Consider the following 16,172-nt stretch of genomic DNA (forward strand, 5'->3'; position numbering starts at 1 on the left):
CTAATAACATGCTAGCGCGCCCTTGACAAAACCAAAACGATGCACAGACAGCAAGTGAGGAGAACTTGCAAGGAAGAATTTTCTTTGTCTTCAACTGTAACATGATAATGTGTTCAAATGAATTGACATGTGTGCGACGTTTGAGTACACACACACATGGATGTGGTTAATATCCAGGTGGAGCGTGTGTTCCAAAGTTCGAGTTCAAAATAAAAATCTGCTCCATGTCCCTTTTTGACCTGACACGCACACACACCACGCACGCACGCGCACGCACTGACACACTTTAGCCCTGTAGGCAGTGATACGAGAGCCAGTTGGTGTTTTTGCAGCACTTAGCGGGCCCGTATTCCCTTACCACAACAACATCCAATCACCTGCCAGCTCCTGACCTCTGAACCCTGTCACATAGTCAAAAAGGGGAGTTGGCAGTCTTCGAAGGAGACTGTGAGAGGGAGGGGGGGGTTGAAAGTCTTAACTTGTCTTTACTTTTGTAAATAAAGATATCGTTCACACTAATAACCGTCTCCAATCTTTTTTTTTTTTCATCCCTCCCTCGCAACAGCTGTAAAACAATGACGCTAAATGCAATCCAGCTAATCTACGGGAAGACGCTTCACTAACGCAGGTACCTACTGTGAAATTGCCATTTTTATTTACAAGGGTGCAAATACTCGCGCAAGCTAAATTGAAATCCATTTAAAAATGAATTATGTGATTATGGTGTATTATTAAAAGACTTCTTTGTACATACTAAATAATTATAAATTTAAAATGAATTAATACTGCTATCATTATTTCCTCCCCCTAAAGAATATACAGATTTATTTTTACATTTTTTTTTATTGTCATGTAAACAAACCTGCAACATTAAATAGAAATATTTTGTCGGGAATACAATCTACAGTATCTTACTAAATAGGGAACTGAAATCAGGTCTTATTGTGTCTTATTGCGACTAGTTTGTTTGGGGTGCATAGAACACACACCAAAGCGGACAAAGGGTGAGCAGGTGTTATTTACACACTGGCTGGTATGCACGTTTGTCACTCCACGTACTCTTGTCAGCGTGCCAAGCCAGAACAAGTCAGGTGAGCTGAAGGGAAAATTTATGAACGAGCTCCTTGTAACAACCAGTTTGCTACTGTCAATATTACAGAAATGACCCGCAGGCTGTGTGTTAAAATAGAAGTTCTGCATGATGCCAGTGACGGTGGAAAATGAAGTAGGCGGCAGGCCACGGACGGTTCGGGCGTGAACGGTCAGCAGACCTTGGCGCCATAACGAGATTGACGCCATTTTTGTTTTTGTTAAGACGTCGACTGACAGTGGTTTAGATTGGAGGCGCTTTGATAATTGCAAACTGGTTTATAGGAGAAACCAGTGCTCAATATGGTCCCTAGCAGATGGCATTGATTTCATTTCTTGATAGGATGCTCGAATCAAGATGTTCATTTCTGGCTCTAGGCAAGTCATATGATTTTCTCTCCAGAGTCTTGTATTGAAATTTGGATTTATTAATAATTTAATGACGGGCTCAATTTACTTCACTTATTTTAACTTTCCATCTAATAACACTAAACGAGACAGAGACTTGGACTCAGTGAGAAAGCGGTCTTAATTTTAATTAAAACCCGAGGGAGGTTCTTGTGTCACCCTGACGTCCGCTGGACTAGAAACAAAGCAGAGCACTCAACATGTTGTAATATGTCTTGACACACTGAGGGGGGGGACAGCCGGAGAGGCTACACGAGGGAGTGGGAATTGATGGTCAGTGAACAAATTTGACCGTGGAGTCAAGTCTACAAGAAGGACACAAACTAGTTACCTAACCACCAATCACAAGCTTATTGCCACCTGCAGTAGAAACCTATTCTTCAATGTCCATGTCAGCTGTCTGATCTCAACCCAATAGAGTATGTTTACCATTTTTCTAATATATATTGGGTAGCAGTGTTGCGTGTGTGAACGACAACCATCAGAGGAAACAGCTGCATGGCAACGGCAAGCGTCGGAAGAGGCGGGACCGGCGAGATAACCCGGGACCTCTCAGACAGGAAGCTTAGCGAGGAGCCTCAGGAAGTGGAGCTCCGGGCCCCGAAGTGCAAAAGCATACGTATAAAAATAAACAGTGCTCAGGTGCACAAACACAATGACATGGCAGCCTTTTTTTTTTTTTATGAGCCAGTTGAGGTTTTTTTTAAGTTACAAGTCCGTGCAATACATACAAGAGCCCGACAGTCGCATGATAGCGTGCGGCGTGTCCATACGGCATCCATCAATCAATCAGCGTTGGCTCTGGATTGCGTCCCAAAACTGCGGCGTGAATCTCTATAAAAACTCAACCCGAGGCTGGAGGAGGAGAAACTGGCAGTGTGCCTCCTTTTAGCTACAGAACAGGAAACGGCCCGACTGCTTTTATATGCCTTCACACAGCAAGTGAGTGAGCAAGAGGTGTAGGGACATAGCGACCTTCTTATCAACTAGCAACCTAACAAACAATCCAATGATTTGTCCATTCTCAGTCCTATGGGCGCAAATGTCAACACGGTGTCAAGCGTGTGTCTCAAATGTGGCACCCGAACACCAAATTTCGCTGCGATGCTCTATTGTCAAAACAAGTTAGCCTCCAGGCTAGCGACGCATTCCTGTAGCCCTCTGAGTCGAGTCCGTAAATTGCGATTGAGGGATGCGTACGTGTCACTCAGCCTGTCAACGCCAGAGATTGTTGTCGCTACGAATCACCGGAAATAAGCAGCTTGCGCACACTTGAAAGAGCAAAAACCACGACCGTGTCATTTCTGGAGCTTATCTGGTCACGCTAAACTACATGCGATGTCAAACTACGTGGCAAGAATCCAAGGTTAATAAAAAAACTGAAAAAACACATTTATATTGATTTTTCAATTAAATCCCGACTTTTTATGCCATGCAAAAGCCTCAATGGAGTAAAGTAATGCGACTTTTCCATTCCAGCTCTCCGGTGCGGCAAATTCAAAATGGCCGCAGATACGTACGACTCATAATAAATAAGCTGCCTTTCACATGCAATAGAACCAGCGCAAGGTGGCGGGTGAACGAGGCCCAGCTGTGTTATCGTTGGTGTCTGAGCCCCGGCCGGCCGTCAAAAAGCTGGCAAAGTGACACGCGTATATGCACAATGGTTAATTACTGCCAGTTAGCCTGCTCATTTATGGCTATTAGCTTGAAACGACTTCCTCCGCTGCCTGGTGGGATACGCGTCAAGTTGAAAATGCCCTTTTTGAGTTTTCTCGCACAATTTAGCATTTCAAGTCAGCGTCTAAATGGCTGCCATTTATTGGCAACACCTGCACCATTTGACAGTTGAGGTGTTTATTACTGACGCGGGCGACCACGCCCCGTGGAATAAAAGCTTCCATTTAAATACGATAAATAATTCACAGCTCCGGGTTGGGTCAGCGCGACAACGCTTAGGAGTCGATTATTTTTAAGATCTTATTTGTTGCGTATTTAAAAAAAATATTAGCAATAAAAAAAAATTGACTTAAAAGTCATCTATAGCAGTCTTGCTTTTTCAAAATATAGTGCTTTTTCTCCTATTAAAAACATATTACATGATAATTGTATTTTACGAAGCCGGAACGACTTAACGGCGTTTCAATTTATTACAACGGTGATCTTTTTAAATGCAAGTAAACCGAGTTTACGACGGCCATGGAATGAATTGAATTCATAGGTCAAGGTACGGTGGTATTTTTAAAGACCCCCGCCCCCCCTCTCGGGTGGGACTTGATTTAACCATCTTTTCTACAGCTACTTGTGAGGCGAGTCGTCAAAGTGTTGCTCAAGGACGCCCCCGTATAGAAAAGGGCACGGTCCGGATCTAATGTGATCTCCAGGGTGGGCCGCCTCATCACATTGTTTGGTCTGGGCCGAGGGTCCCGCTGAGGAGCGCACATCCACTCAGAACGCTTGCGTACAAACATGTCTGGACCTTCTATGGCCCAACTGCCAAAACACACAGAGTCATCTCACGAGCTGCTCTGGGTTTTGTCAAACATGCGCGCTAGCACATGCACGCACACACACACACACACACACACACACACACACACACACACACACACACACACACAATGTACGCAAAGGTTATACAAATACACACACATGGATGCAAGCAGCTAATGCATGTGCACACAAGAGACTGTGATAAGAGCTGGAGCCCTTAACCTTAACCAGTGTACTCAATCACTTGCTTTGTGTGTGTGTGTGTGTGTGTGTGTGTGTTCGTGTGAGTGAGTTTCGACTGAGATTTTTTTTTTCTTTTCCTCTCCATCAAACCAGTCCAACTGCACAAATATCTACACACACGAGCAGAAAAGTGATTTGTGAAAATAACTTCTCACGGCCGCAGCGCCCCGAGCAAATACTGATTAATGATTGGTCCAGAGGGCGGAAGAACAACACATTCCGGCTAAGCTAGCGAGGCTCCGACCTGGACTGGATAGCCTAATTTGAGAACCCTAAACCTGACATTGAAACACGAAACCCTGACTTGGGGAAAAAAACAACAGCCAAAAACCCAAGTTGAAAGTCTAACCGGGCCTTGACAACATCATTTGAAATAGTGAGCCTGACTTGAAACAACTTTGAAATTTGAAACCTGACTTGTAAACATCATTTGAAACCTCAGCACTAAGTGGGAAAGCAAAAATCCTGAGCTTGACTTGAAACGCTAACCTGAAAGATCATTTCAAATTGTGAGCTTGAACCCTAATTTGAAACCCTAACCTTGATGAAAAACTTGACCTGACATTATGTTTTTAATTGCCATGTTTGCGCCCCTCCCTCGACTGTTGCTCAATGTCAGGAGAAGGGCGTTGTCTGGAGTTTTGTTGGGTCGCCAAGCAGACATTGTTGTGGAAATTTGACAGATCAACGCCGCAACATATCTATGGTCACTTCTTTTGGACACGCTCCAGAACTCTTATGTGCTACAGAATGATTAGAAAGCTTACTTCATAGCACAAGGTGTGCAAAGAAAGTTAAGCCTTGGATAAATCGACTTCCAAGAGCAGATAAAAGTGTAAATAAAACAAACAGACACTTCAAGTTCATTCACTAGCAGAGGACAAAGAGCGCTTCTATCCCAAGGAGATGAGGGAGATGGACAGAGGGAAGGTGTAAATAAATGGTGGAAGAGAAGAAGGAGGACCCCCCCCCCCACACCAAAAATCATCTGACAGTGGAACTTTGCCAAAATAGCAGATGCTGGAATGTTGGCGTAAGGTGCCACATGAAGCTGGAAGTATTTGTTAGCGCGTCGCCACGGCAACAGGACAATCCGATCTTTTCTCAGTCCGAGCCAGAACGCCAAGAGCGCACGCGGCGGCTTTGGGATATGACAGGAATGTGCGGACAATTAAAAAGGCCTGCGAGGAAAAAGAAACAAACAACAGACATGTGCTCACGTGCGCGCAAACACACACGCACACACACAGAAACGCACACTCAGCTATTTTTGTTAGTTTTAGTTGGCTAGTTTTAGTTGGCTAGTTTGTTAGTTAGTCCATTAGTGACCAGTAATGATTTGAAACCCAACCCAGACTAGAAACCCTACTTTGAAAGCACAACTTGAACTACTTTTGTCTGGAAGTGTGTACCCGGGCAAAGACAAAGTCACGAGACGCTGACTAATTACTAGCAGCATCCAGACACATCACGGCCTTTTGCCCCATGGTAAAAAAAAAAAAAAAAAATGGACTGATTTACGGTCACCTTCACCCGCTTTCACTGCGCCCGTCAATGTGACCGTGACAAGGATGCCTCGGAGACAGACGACGTTTGACGGTGGAGCGTTTGAATTGCAAAATCTTGGAGTGCAAACAACAGCGATGGATGTCTGACACACTTCCTCTTGCTCACCCACCGGAAAAAAATAAATAAAATTGTTTGATTGCTCACCGCGCAATGTCGCAACCTTGCCGAGTTGGTGTTCATTGTTGTCCCGGGCAGACCATCTGCATGCAACGCCCCCCCTCACCACCACCAACCACTCACTGTATCGATCTAAGATCGGCTTTCATGGCCTTCTCAGAGGGGGGGGTAGGGCGCTGAGGACCACCATGTACCCATGCAAGTGTAAGTAAGAAAGCATGAGTCAAGACTTGCTTGTCTAATATTTCATAGGTCACCATCCTATTTGTAACCCTCATAAATCCAATAAGGGCTGATCTTAAAGTGGCACTGTCATAAATTGAGCCTCGAAAAAAAAAAAAAGGATTCAAAATTATTTGGATCCACTGGTTCCCCATTCTTTTTTTAAACCCTTGGGGTTTGTATCTCAAATCACTGTCCCCCATTCAAATGAATGGAAATGCTATTAATTGATCTCCCCCAAAAAATAACATCAGGCAAATGTTAAGAAATCAACAGCTTGTGTAATTACGCTACATCCTGTAGTTACTTGGGCCTTTCTCTCCTTGAGTCCGTTTGAGACTTTTGAACAACCTCCAACTCTTCCTAGCTTGATTGTGCCCTCCTCACCCTCCTCTTCCTTCGCCTCCTTCTCCGGCCTGGCTTTGACTTCTTGATTGCCTCTAAAAGGCCATGTTGGAATAACCAGCAAGTCCAAACACATGCTGACAAGCTGCCAGCCACACTTTTTCGCACACGCAAAACAACACAAACATACACTTATGCCCCCCCCACCCCACCCGCCCTCAACAAAGTGTGCTAAAACAAAAACACATACACACACATTACATGAGCGAGGTTGGGGAAGGGGGGGGGGGGTCCCTCTAGCTTTGCAGAGGTAAATGGAGTGGAACAGGTTAGCATTGCTGCCATACACTGTCCCACCTGTACAAACAGCGCTTGCTTTCACACACACACACAAATCGAGAAAAAAAAAGCCCTCCATCTGGAGCGAGGCAGCGGCGGGTTTTAATAGCTATCGATCATTCTCCCCGGTGACACACTCACACTCGCCGCCCTGTTACTGCCAGCTGAGGACTCACATGCACAACTCCACATGGACACACACACACATGCGTGGCTCACTGCCTTTGTTTTTTTATTTCATTTACATAATCAGGGCCAGATGCACTCTGCTGGATTAAATGACACTGGGACAACAACTATATTAAAAACATTTTATTCCCTCGATGGGAAAAGCTGTCTTGTGTTACCTGTTGTCATGCTGTGATGAGGAAGAATGCACCAATGAGACTTTTGATAAAATAATTGAATAGTTATTTTAAAGCTAAAAGGCCGTTTAAGAAGAACCCAATGATGTCACGACCTGAGTGAGTTATAGCGCGCTGAAAGGCTCGGCAGTCGATCGATATTCCGACGTGATTCTGGCCAGTAAATCCCCGATTTTGATTAGTCTGGGTAGTTACTGACAATTAATCGCCAACACCAATAAAGTCTTGGACGTTTTATGGGACTAATTAATTTGAAAAAAAGGAAGGGACCTCGATGAGCTCGGAGAGCTCGTCGCTCTCTCACGGTGAAGGACGGAATGATAAGACATTGCTCTTCCTCGCGTGTGTGTGTGTGTGTGTGTGTGTGTGTGTGTGTGTGTGTGTGTGTGTGTGTGTGTGTGTGTGTGCATTTTATAATCAAACACAATGATTCCCGACTTTGGGCCATCACAGTAAATCTACGAGGCAACCAGGGACATTTGTCATGTAGCCCTGCCTCAGCTTTTTCATTATAAAATGGCTGCAACCATCTTTTTATAACGTGTGTGTGGGTGTGTGTGTATTTTAAAATTCAAGGAAAGTCTGTAGGGCAGACAATGTGATGCAGGATCGGGAACAAATAGGACACACAGTGAATAAAAGGTCCAAATCATTCAGGGTTTCAAAATCGTGTTTAGGGTTTGGAGTTAGTTGATTAGGTTTTAAACTCAGCGGTTTCAAGCATTTGGGTTGCAAGTTTTTAAAATTTTAAAAGTTGGGTTTCAAGGCCGGTTATGGATTTCAAAGTAGGGCATTAAAGTCAGGCTTAGGGTTTGAAAATATGGTTTTAAGTCAAGTAAACTCTTTCGGTCTTAATACTGAAGAGTTCCACCTACGTACTTTTTTTTTTTTTTTTTTTTTTTTAATTTCCAAGATGAAACTCACTCTCCCACACTTACAAACGCCCCCACCTCCACCCCCGTTTTCCAAGCGCGGTGTTCCTGCTCAGCTGCATCCTGACCCGAGTGGACTCGCTCTGCAGCTTTTCCTCCCATCGTGCCTCTCTCGCTCAACTCACTTTTTCATCCTGACCCTCCCTACCTCCCTCCCTCGCTCGCTCGCCCCTTCCCTGCACTCTCCTTGCCTCCCCTCCATCCTCATGATGACTTTCCCCTCTGTATTGTCCTTTGCGCACGCCCCCCCCCCCCCACACACACACACACACTTTGTCTTTCACTTATCTCTCTCCTGCCTTTTTTTTCTCCCTCGTTCCTCTCCCTCTCATCTTACTCCTATCAGTGGCTGTCAGGGCGGCCGGATTTCCCCCGTGATGGAAACAGGCTGTGGGCCGACTCGTATTGTTTTTAAAAAAGTTCTCGCCGAAATCTCAGATGCTAGTTGCTTTCTCTCACCGTGTGTGTGTGTGTGTGTGTGTGTGTATGTGCGTGTGTGTATGTGTGTGTGTGTGTCGCCATGGTGACAGGATGAACCGGTGAACCATAGAAAGGAGAAGGGCCCTTAAAATAAAATCTACTTTTTTGTTTTATACTTGTTCTGAAAGTAAGGAACAGACAAATGCGGTCAACCTATTTTTGCACTTACTATATATATATATATAACAGGCTCCCCGGAAAAAAAAAAAAGTTGTGTCGGAGTCCCCCGAGCTAATTTTACCCATGCACGTCCGTGCCATAAAAAAAACTTATTTGGCATAGTACCATGTGGTAACTGTAACTTTAAACATGGCGGCCATTCAGAGCGATGAAGTGAAGCGTTTAAGACCTCGCGGCATTAAACGCCGCTTGACTACATTGCAATGCGAATGGAGAACAAAAAAATATGGGAGTTAGTTCAAATGAGATAATATAATAAGTCTGAAATGACATCATAGCTTGCTTGCTCGTCGTGTATGTGGGCCACCGCACGACGACATCATTCCCTCATAAGCGTTTTATATGCAAAAAAAAAAAAGTCATGAATAGATGAATGAGGAGAAGTAGGGATTAATATTTAAGAATATGCCACTAGAACAAAGAGCGGAAAAAAGTCTTGTCCTCATTTTCAGAGGTGGGAGTAAGTCACATTGTCAACTCAAATATTAAAGCTTCGTTGATGTTTGACAAGCTGATCGTTTTAGCTAAATTGAGAAGTTAGCATAGCTTACCTGTCTGTGGGGTGACAGATGAAGTTACAGTCGTGTCTCCTATTTGAGTTGCACATCAAGCACGTTGCCATTTTCTTTTTTTCTGATTACAGCAAACAGTGAAAGACAAAAGAAATATGAAAATGTCGATTAGCAAATGTAAACGGGCAAGATTTGTCAAGTCTCATGGTGCCAATTCAAAGTCAAGCTATTTCAAATGTTTAGTCTAGAAAGTCTTAAAATTAGCACCTTAAATATGACTAAAGCCAAGTCATGTAATATTTCCCTGCCAAGAAAATGAAACAAATTGGTGAATCCAACCCATTAGATCAGACTATACCCGACTTTATTGATTGCCACACTGTGACATTGTACAGCAGCGTGTAAAGACCGCATGAAGAGTTATTAAAAGAAAAAAGAAAAAAAAAAAAGACGGCGGTGCTGTTTTTTTTACGACCCGGTTCATCCTCCTTTCGGTGCCTCCCTGAGCCAGCCAGCGCCAGGGGACTGATTTACTCATCAAGCAAGGTGGTGGGGGAGGACATATTTAGATACGAAGCGCTGAAGATAGTGACCGGTAAGATGACCCAGACAGATGGAGTGGACGAGTTAACCTCCCGCCATTAAACCAGCGCTGATTTCTGACAAAGGGCCAGGGGGACAATGGACTGCACTATACTAATTACACACTCTGACACAGATAATAGAAAATGTACTTGCACTTTATGGGCAGGGGCATATATCTGGGACTCTATTACTACTAAACTAAAATCCACATGGCTCCGTGGACTAGACCAGGGCGGAGACTCTTTTCACGACCAGGAGTGATCATAAATCTGTGAGAAAAAAAAAATGGAATGCCAAAAATCTAATAAATGTTTATTTGCATGTTATGGGCATATCCCCAGTCTGTTCCTTTGGTTTCAAGCTATAGAAAAAGAAAAAGTGCAGTTTTATTATATTTTTCATTCCTCTGGTTCTTTCTTTTTGGTCTAGAAATTGTGAAAAATGAACCACTTGTTTGGTTGCTTTTATTAATTATTATTATTATTATAATTGGTCGACAGTCAATCGCAGGGCGCATATTATAAATATAGCATATTGAAAGAGCGCGTGCAATACCCGCACGTTGTTTCTTATCAGTTTCAACCAAGGATTGATAGTTTGATAAAAATATAACTGAAAGAGTGGCAAATCTTTGAAGTAGACACGAGAGGACAAGCCCGCGGCCGCACTGAACGCAGGCTGTCCCGCCACTGACAGTCGAGAGCGGGTAACTAGATATTCAAAAACAATACGTCATCCCACAATGCACCGCGCAGGCGCTCTTCCATGCTATTACCTCATCCCACAATGCATTGCGAGACGCAGAATCTTCTGGGGCGGGTGCGGTGTAGGTTGTCTAGGTAACGCTGGGCGGCTCTTCTCCGAGACACGCCTTCCAGCCAATGGGAGAGCCCTATCGTGACATCATGGCTATTTTCGGAGAGGCAGCGGCGGCATAAGGATTGCCTCCACGCTGGAAGAAGACAGAATATATACACGACCGCGCAAGGGGCAACTACCACCGCACGGAGAAGCTGAGAAAAGTTGGACAGACAAACACTCCAAACGGATTCTTCATTAAAAGACTTGAACATACTTCTTCGAGCTTGACTGAAACGACAACAACACTGTGATTAGTCAGTGTTGATTCGCGTGGCGAAAAGTGTGTGTTCTGAACAATATCGCTGGGACTTTTTTTTTTTTTTAATTTTCGGACGTCAGCTGGTAACCAGGAAGTCGTTTATTTGTATTTTTCGGTTTCACTTCTATGTATACGAAAATGGAAACTACTTTCTACGACGACTCGCTCAACGGTGCTGGCTACGGATACAGCGGCTCCAAGGCGCTCAAGCACAACATGACGCTGAACCTGTCCGACCCCGTCGGTAGCCTGAAGCCTCACCTACGGGCCAGAGCCGGCGATCTGCTCACTTCCCCGGACGTGGGCTTGTTGAAGCTGGCCTCCCCAGAGCTGGAGCGGCTCATCATCCAGTCGAGCAACGGGCTGATCACCACCACGCCGACACCGACGCAGTTCTTATGCCCCAAGAACGTCACCGACGAGCAGGAAGGCTTCGCCGAGGGTTTTGTGCGCGCCCTGGCCGAGCTCCATCACCAACACATGCCCGGGGTGAGCGTCACTTCTGCGGCGCCGTCAGTGGCGGCTGTGTACAGCGGCACCGTGCGCTCTGACTCGCCGGTTTACGAGGATTTAAACACGTTTCAGCCAGCTATCAGCACCGTGTCATCTCCGAGTTACACTTCCTCCGTCCCGAGTTACACCACCACAGCACTGAGCTACACTTCCACAGCCCCAAGCGCGTCCTTCCCGATTTACGCCCAGCCATCCTCATCGACCTCTTCCTCCAGCTCCTCCTCCCATCTCCCGATGCTCACTGCGCTTAAGGAAGAGCCGCAAACTGTGCCTGAGATGCCGGGTGAGACGCCTCCGCTGTCCCCCATTGACATGGAGAACCAGGAGCGCATCAAGGCTGAGCGTAAGCGGCAGCGCAACCGCATCGCCGCCTCCAAGTGTCGCAAGAGGAAGTTGGAGCGCATCTCGCGGCTGGAGGATAAAGTGAAGAACCTCAAGTCTCAGAACTCTGAACTGGCGTCTACTGCCAACATGTTGCGGGAACAGGTGGCGCAACTCAAGCAAAAGGTGATGAACCACGTCAACAGCGGCTGTCAGCTCATGTTAACGCAGCAACTCCAGACCTTTTGAACCGTCGAGAAGACAAAACTTTTTTAAGTTGAACCAAAAAAAAAAAATCCTGCACCTAGTTTGGGATGACGCGGCGCCGCACTGTCTGGAAGGAACGATGGGCTGTGAAAAAAAAAAAAAAAGTATCCCAGTGCCATGAGGTCAGTCCCAGAGAGGGATGATCTGGTCATGCTGGCGACAAAACAGAACTTTTTTTTCTGTTTGTGTTGTCAAACTGGACAAGACTTTTTTTTTTCTCTTGCTTTTCACGGATCAGTGGAGAATACATTCAGTATTAGAGCCGACTTGATATGAACCTGCAATGGACTTGTTTTCTTGCTGCAGCTCATCATCATTATTGGCCCAGCTCCTAAGCATCTGGACACACGTTTTGGGGAGGGGACACATTGTCTGACTTCTTGAGTTACAACACAACTTTTTCTTTATTGTAAGAAGTTAGAAAGAATATTCAAGATTAACTTTGTTTAATGAGGTTTCACTCATTGCTATATGTATATAAGATCAACTCGGAGTACTTATGTTTACCATTTGTAATAAGTATAATTTTTTTTTATGTTTGAAAGTCATCAATATTTAAGAAGAAAATAAACTGTCTAAAATGAGTTCATGGTCTCTCCCTGTTTTCTTGGTGTGTGGGTGTGTCATAGCCGAACAATAAGGCAAGTTGTAACATGTTGCAAGAGCTGGGAGGTGCACTGTAGTACCTGCTAGTTAAATTCCATTAGTATTGATCTATGGACGAGAGGAGATTTCTCTAAACTGGACTTCTTTTTTAAATCTGGCTGGGCTACCACGCCTGTGAAATCTCATATTGACAAAAGTGGACACTAACTACGACTGGAATTCCTGCACTGTTTTGCAAATACAGGAAAAAAAACTGAATGGGATGCAATTGAAACTGAAGAATTAGTCACCATTTTCAATTTGAAATAGAAATAACAGTGAGGATGGGAAACAATTATTAAGACACTAAAAGTTGACAAAAAAAACACATACCACTTCATTTGACAATAAAGTTATTGGACTTTGTCGACAAAGGGAAATGCGTGTTACGTATAGTTAGTTACGAAACAAGCTCATAAAATAAATGTGCCCTACCATTAGTGTACAATTATTTATGAATAGTGGGTGGAGGTGGCTGAATAAGTTTATCATGTGCTGGAAATCAAACCGCCTGTGAACACACTTAAATACCAGACGACAACAGTCCTCTTATCTTCACATTTTCACGTGATTCTACTAAACACCATTTTATTACGTTACTTTCCATAGATTTAAAAGCCCATCTAACATTTCATTTGTCAATATAAATACAAATATTCTATTTTGCTATTTCATCTATTTGTTACTAGAATAATCATGAATCATTGTTTTCTTTAATCTGGCCCACCATGCATTTAAATTATCTTTTAAAAAGTCCTGTTGAATAAGTAATGTGCCCACATTTAAGCATCTTTTTTTCTAATCCGTCTGCCTAATTATTATCCTGATCCGATTGCCGAAACGTGGGACCAGATGACATCATTCCGGAAAATGGTGTCCTTGCCTTACCATATAAGGAGAGGGCTCGCTCGGATGATCGACGTCACGATAAAGAGGGCGTGTTTTACGGTAAATGACTCCACTCGTGTAATCTCCTTTGAATACGGTAAACCCCGAGTTGTATGTCAAAGCGTGAAAATAAAAATAAAAAAATCATCAATTTTCCCTCCCAAAAGACACAATTATCTTTTTTTCAAAGTGATGGAATAACTGTATTTAATTTAACACATTGTATGTTTTGATTATATGTCGTGATCACGGTTACATTGAATTACATTCAATAATTTCAAAACTATAAATGTTCTCTCATTAAAATGTCTCAGTAACCAAAAATGTCTAAATAACCCAAAATTTGTAAAAACTGGACACTTAGTGATCGAAAAAACTTCTCACGTTACTACCGCGAGAGTACATCACGTGACGTCTTCATCACGTGACATTGTTTACTTTCGCTTTGCGACTTTCTCGTGCTCAGTTTTCCGTCTGGAGCGATTGAAAATGGCTCGAAATGAAGAGAAGCAACAAGGACGCTTAAACAGACTTTGGCTGCAGAAAGAGAGAGAAGGTAACGCAGCTTGTAACGAAGTTTAGTTGACATTTAGCGACCCGTTAGCTTCACCTGCTAGGTGTTCACACACTATCACATATGAGCTGTTCTTATGATTGTGCAATTAAGTGCTGCCATTTTACATGACAGAGGGTCGCCTAAAAGATGTCCAGGAGCGAAGACCCAAGCTGGTAATAAATCGCTGTTTTGATTTTGACTTGATCATTATATTGATGCTGATTTTTCTCTTTAAAACTATTGATTTCCAGTGCACACTTAACTCGGCTTCCTCTGTGAAGAAGTGGATCCCAAGCATCAAGAAAGACATGGAGTATTACTTGCAGGTACTTACTTGGAATATTTTCACGGCAAGAATCGCTATCATGTTGCATGTTTCCCCTTTTCAGCAATCCCAACTTGCACATTATCCTGAGAGGAAGATAAAAGAGTTTCAGCTGAAGATAGAGGCCTTGGAACGGGAGTATAAAAGTTTTGTGACCAAGCTACGAGTACTTGACCCCACCTGCAAGCACAAACCTTGGACCCCCAGGGCTTATTGTAAAAGGAGAGCAGACGTGGAAGAGTCTACGAGCATTGGTAAGTACAAGCAATCAAAACAATTGTGACCTTCAGGGTGACAGATCAAGCCCTAATGTTTAGCTCAAAATGTTTTAGAATCGATTTGAATAATGTGAACTCAAACGCTCAGTTCAGATTTTTCAAGAGATGATAAAGCGGCGCTGGTTTCTTAAAAGGTCTTTTGGCGTCATCTTGTGGCAGTTTTTTTCTATAGACTTTTTCATTTTATGTTCTCCATCTTGCCAGATTTGAGCTTTTTAGATCAACATTTTACACAACAAACAAGACATTTGAAGCTTCTTTTCCTTCCATTCGCAGCAAAGAAGGCAAAAGTCGCAGCGTTCAGCCACTCACAAAACAGTTTGCCAGTTTCCAAGCCGACCACCGAGGTGGCCTCCAGAGAACAAGACCAGCCCCTGAATTTTGACCGCACGCGTCTGGCGATGGTCACCGCGGCGTTCAGAGGATCGTCGGATCAACAGGACGTCTCCCAAACGCAAAACCTAGCGAAGGTGCTTCAGCGTTCTTTGCCTAATTTGGGTAACATGGCGGCCGTGAAAGAAGACAGAGGGGAAAATCCTCAGAGGACAGCTGGGAAATCCTCCCCTGGCCATGTGCTTGGCTTGGACTGTTACTCTTCTTCTGGGGAGGACTCAGACTCGTGATTTTGTTCTTTTCACATTATGGACATTTGTAAATTTTTTGTTAAGACAATTTACTGTTTTTTTTTTTTGTGCATTGTACAATGCAAAATTCTGTTCAATTTATTTAAAAGATTTCTTAAGGGTCTTGCTGATGCATAATTGTGTCCAATTGACATGATTTCCCATGCGCTGGTTTTTGATCAGCATTGGAAAGAAAAAAAAAAAAGTGTCACACTGCCTTTCCGTGTCGTTTTCTTGTTAATGCGTGACCACAAGCTTCTCTACATTTGCAATGATTCAGTGGCTCCAGTCTACTCGCGAAGCCACTCGATACGTTCACACGGCACAACTTTGCGCGACCGGCTAACCATAGCCTGAGCGTAGCCGTTATGCCAGCGCAAAAAGCGCTTTCGGTAATTGCGCGTCAAAGAAACAGCTGACTATTGGTTTGAGAGTTTTTGGGTTGTTTTGTGCATAGAAAGGTCAAATGACTTTTTTTGTTATTTATAAAGACTCAAGTTGCGAGCCACTAACGTAGAAATGTCCAATGCAAAGAGTGTGTGAGAAAACTCCTAGAAAACAGTGTGAAGAGCGTTCTCTACAATGACGTGTAGGAAGTCTTTTTTTTTTTTTTTTTTTCCTAAGTAGGGCTTTGTCAGCATTGTCACGTTGCTTGCATACGATGCTGCGTGAACGCTTGTCAGCCTTTCAGAATGAGTCTTCCTTTTTTCATAACTATGATCACAAGTTGAAGTATATACACACACAGATGTATATA

General features: G+C 43.7%; 3 protein-coding genes across 6 annotated transcripts in view; 2 read left to right on the forward strand and 1 right to left on the reverse strand.

The window, feature by feature from the left end:
* plpp6 (phospholipid phosphatase 6) overlaps window positions 1–16,172 on the reverse strand; it is a 42,644-nt gene that overhangs the window by 25,085 nt on the left and 1,387 nt on the right. For all 3 annotated transcript variants that reach the window (XM_085928813.1, XM_085928815.1, XM_085928814.1), the window contains exons 3-4: window positions 14,524–14,600; window positions 9,334–9,415 (exon numbers count right to left, since the gene is read on the reverse strand). The gene's annotated coding sequence lies outside the window, so the exon portion shown is untranslated. The remainder of the gene's footprint in view (window positions 1–9,333; window positions 9,416–14,523; window positions 14,601–16,172) is intronic.
* Window positions 10,813–12,684, forward strand: jun (Jun proto-oncogene, AP-1 transcription factor subunit). Its single transcript, XM_085928812.1, has one exon. The coding sequence runs from the start codon at window positions 11,126–11,128 to the stop codon at window positions 12,080–12,082; it is 957 nt and encodes a 318-aa protein (XP_085784938.1). The 5' UTR covers window positions 10,813–11,125; the 3' UTR covers window positions 12,083–12,684.
* LOC147047258 (uncharacterized) lies at window positions 14,002–15,631 on the forward strand. 2 transcript variants are annotated; one of them, XM_085928817.1, is made up of 5 exons: window positions 14,008–14,189; window positions 14,322–14,362; window positions 14,441–14,515; window positions 14,579–14,768; window positions 15,069–15,631. In XM_085928817.1, the coding sequence occupies exons 1-5, from the start codon at window positions 14,123–14,125 to the stop codon at window positions 15,413–15,415; spliced, it is 720 nt and encodes a 239-aa protein (XP_085784943.1). In that variant the 5' UTR covers window positions 14,008–14,122; the 3' UTR covers window positions 15,416–15,631. The 2 variants fall into 2 exon arrangements, with proteins under 2 accessions (XP_085784942.1, XP_085784943.1); XM_085928816.1 differs by having other exon boundaries at window positions 14,002–14,189; window positions 14,441–14,768.

Source organism: Syngnathus leptorhynchus, chromosome 13 (genome assembly GCF_054491065.1).
Source record: "Syngnathus leptorhynchus isolate UIUO chromosome 13, UIUO_Slep, whole genome shotgun sequence".
NCBI lineage: Eukaryota > Metazoa > Chordata > Actinopteri > Syngnathiformes > Syngnathidae > Syngnathus > Syngnathus leptorhynchus.